The sequence below is a fragment of the Loa loa genome (assembly GCF_000183805.2).
Source record: "Loa loa unplaced genomic scaffold supercont3.490, whole genome shotgun sequence".
Classification (NCBI taxonomy): Eukaryota; Metazoa; Nematoda; class Chromadorea; order Rhabditida; family Onchocercidae; genus Loa; species Loa loa.
Window position 1 is genome coordinate 36,733 of NW_018108670.1, and position 3,617 is coordinate 40,349.

Genomic DNA, 3,617 nt, shown 5'->3' on the forward strand with positions numbered 1-3,617 from the left:
TAATTTAATTTCGAATTAGAGATTAGATATCCTTACATGAGCCGGATGATATTTTGGAAATCATATTTTTTTTTATTCTGGTATATTATTTGTTTTCGTTTTTTTTTTTTTTTTTTTTTTTTGCAAAAATTTCGTTTGAATTTCTTCTATAATTTTCTTCCATTCAGTTAAAATTTTCTTCAAAGTCAAATATCATTCAACTTCCTGTTCAATATTTGATGAGTTATAAAACAAATAGTAATTGACCAAAACAACCAATTGGTAGTAATAAATGAGTGGACATTGTTGTATGCTCATAAGCTTAATGTCTACTTGTTGCAAAAGGTACTCCAATCTTGTGTATCGCTTTATTTGTGCTTCGAAAAGCTCACCTTTTTGCTACTGCAATCCTTGTAATGTCGTGATGAACAGATTTGACATATTTACACTTTTCTCTTTCAAAAATTTTCATTTCAAATTGATGAAAAAATTCACCAAAACAAGTTAGCCTTTTTTTTTCCTATTTGTGACCAAAAGTGACCAAATTATTCAAACAACGATTTCAAGATTGTGAAGTAATTGTTATCGAAAGTTATTGGTTGAATGTCACTTCGAAATTCTCGAAAAGGATTGTAAATTTTTTTCTAGCCGTATACTTCATCATTGCTAACGCTTGAAAAACGAATAATTAGTCGAGATAATCGTGATAAAGAGGTGATAAATTAGCTAAAGAGAAGAAATCTGTCCATTGGGATATTTCATTCCTAGCAGAGTCATCGATCATCTGAATATCGTTGATAGTCAACTATTGCGCAGACAATAATTATCATAATAAAGGGTTGACAAATCAGGTGGTAATTTCCGATAATAATGGTGATGATAATTTTCCTGAATTCTATCAAGTCCCAAAGATTTACCCTACCTTTGCAATTCTAAAATTTAAGCCTAAGCACAACAAATATAATTTTAATTTGACAAATTATAACGAATATACTTACAGTTATTAAATTAGATGCTAGCACTATAAATAATACGGAAAGATAATTCCTACAGTTATATTTCGTTTTTCTTAATAATACCAATATTTAGATTAGCAATCTAATTAACGATGAAATTAAAATAATTTAAAGATCTGATTTCATCAATCTTTTTTGTATTTGTTCATAGATGGCATATTGCTATGGAAAAGATACACTTTACTGGAATGCTGAATAATTCAATTATTCAAATGAATTATATCATTTTCATTGATCTTGTATGCACTTAACCATATGCTTATTAGTTTTTCCTTTTTTTTCTTAGATAATCGTTTTTTCTTTTTCTTTTTTTTTTTTGAGATATTTACTGATTGAAACAATAAGAGAATTCACTTTCATCAAAAGTACCACAAAGTTTGTCATGTTTTTCGAGCATTAATATATCAATGAAAAGTCACTGTTATTTTTTGGCAATTAATTGAAATGAGGGTGATGATTAATTAGTTAATTAATTAATTAATCGCAACAAAAATGTATAATGAAAATTGTTAAATTTTGGGAAATGTTATGCAAACTTACGTGTTCCAAGACGGCTTTGTTTAAGTGTGCTTATATTCGATACGATGCATGTTTGATGCTCAAAACTGAACATTCGTCCATCCAAACAGGATTTCTTCATCCATTGATTGGTACTAACATTTTTCAAATGATTATTTAATTAAATGCAAAAAAAAAAAATAGTTTGAAATTCATTTCAATTTCTGATAAAAGATATTAAAATTTTTCTCACTACCAGATATTTTATTGATTTATTCAAATTGTCCATGTAATTGTATTTACTTGTTATCTAATGCTTATACTTTTACCTTAACTAACAAAAATATGATAATTTCATGAAATGATAAGTTCTTGAGAATAATGATTACCTAATATTGATTAAATAAATATGAATGGGCAAAGCTTTTTTTGTAAGTTGGAAATATTATTTACAATATCAAAAAGAATTTTTGATAAATCGAGAAAAAAAAGATGAAATATTTGCCTTTGATCACATTGCAAATAATTTGATGACATCTGTCCCTGCACCTGTTGCAAGCATATCGATGACACTATGCATGGATCACCATCCCGTGCGCTTTTATCTTCAACTACAAAATAAAATTATTAACAAAATGATTGTTGTTAAAATTTATGACAAACTAAAAAAACTATTCACAATGTGTTACATTTCGTATTAGTTTTCATAACTATCATTTAATTAATTGCATGACAATAACCTATTTAATTATAGATGATTGCAAAAAGGAAGGATTGAAAATTTTAGAAAATTGAAAATAAATTCTAAATTCATCTTACCACAGATATTTGATTTAATGAATTGTTGCGATTGTTGCTTGCTCTCGACTGTTAATGCAACAGTTACAGGTGTCACTGTAGAACTTGTTTGTGATATTACAGATGTTGTAGTTGATAGAAGACGACTTTTTTACAACCCAAACTCCTTTATCAGTTTCTGATCTAAATAAATTTTGCTTATTTTTCTTTAATTATAAAAAGAACACTTGGGCCAATTTTTTGAATTTCATTACAAACTTTGCTGCGCTCCTTTGTTGAAATAAATTAAATAAATGCAAAGAAAAGTTTCGAAAATTACTTTTTGTTCTTTATTCTAATTACATCATTAAAATAAATTAACTAAATGCAAAAAAAAAAAGTTTTGAGGATCACTTCTTGTTTTTTTCTAATTATACCATTAATATGACGAAAATTAGTGCACCGATTAAATCCCTTAAATGATTTTATCATTTTTCAATATCAGCCTTGAAGATGCAATTATTTGATTTCATTAATACTCATATCATAAAACCCTTTGAATTTTTCATTTAGAGATGACAACTTTTAGTTTCAAATTCTAATTCCCAACTTTTGAACTTTTTGTTTCAGAAGTTGTAATTTCAGATGATTATCAATGATAAAATTACTTACTGTAAGCTTTGCTCACATTTCAGGAAGAATTGTGTTTCTTTTCCACCAATGAGTACCTCTGGACTGTTAATATCACATTTATCACCGATAATTGGAGTTAATCGTTGAGCATAGTGAATATGGAATAGGTTGATAATGATGAGGTTTAGAAGGTTTAAGTAAATCATCTCGAATTCTATCGCTAACCGTTTAAAATATTCAGCAAAAATTGAGCAGCAGCTTTGTGTATATGCAAACCACACTTTCAATCAACAGAGCACTATCGTTCCGTCCAAAATCGCTTGTCGCTTAAGTATCTATTTGTAGTACTGACCGATCACCTCAACTGACCAACTGGTAGACTTGTTTGTATGGTGCTACTAAACTCGTTAAATAGGTTTTTGTTTACCGACAACTTAGTCATCCTCCTGACCATATCTGTGTGATGGTTCCTTTTCTTCCTCTAAATTTCCTCAGAGATTGGTGTCCTCTGTTTCACCTCTTATTATCTCGATTCCTATTCTAAAACCTCTACAATTTATCTTCCTCAAGTATTATTGACATATTCTATTAATGATCTTCCCTTTTCCCTCTTACTCTTTTCTAATTAGTCATGCAGCATATGAAAGCATTATTTTTATAAATCTATCATTTCTTTGAATCACAGAATCACCATTTCAGCTCATTAATATATAT

At 28.3% G+C, this 3,617-nt stretch overlaps 1 protein-coding gene across 1 annotated transcript; it reads right to left on the reverse strand.

Moving 5' to 3' along the window:
- Window positions 1-2,326: 2,326 nt before the first annotated feature.
- Window positions 2,327-3,109, reverse strand: LOAG_13614 (hypothetical protein; the record flags this gene model as incomplete). The annotated part of the gene is made up of 2 exons (XM_003149120.1): window positions 2,327-2,474; window positions 2,943-3,109. The coding sequence occupies 2 exons, from the start codon at window positions 3,107-3,109 to the stop codon at window positions 2,327-2,329; spliced, it is 315 nt and encodes a 104-aa protein (XP_003149168.1).
- Window positions 3,110-3,617: the final 508 nt, after the last annotated feature.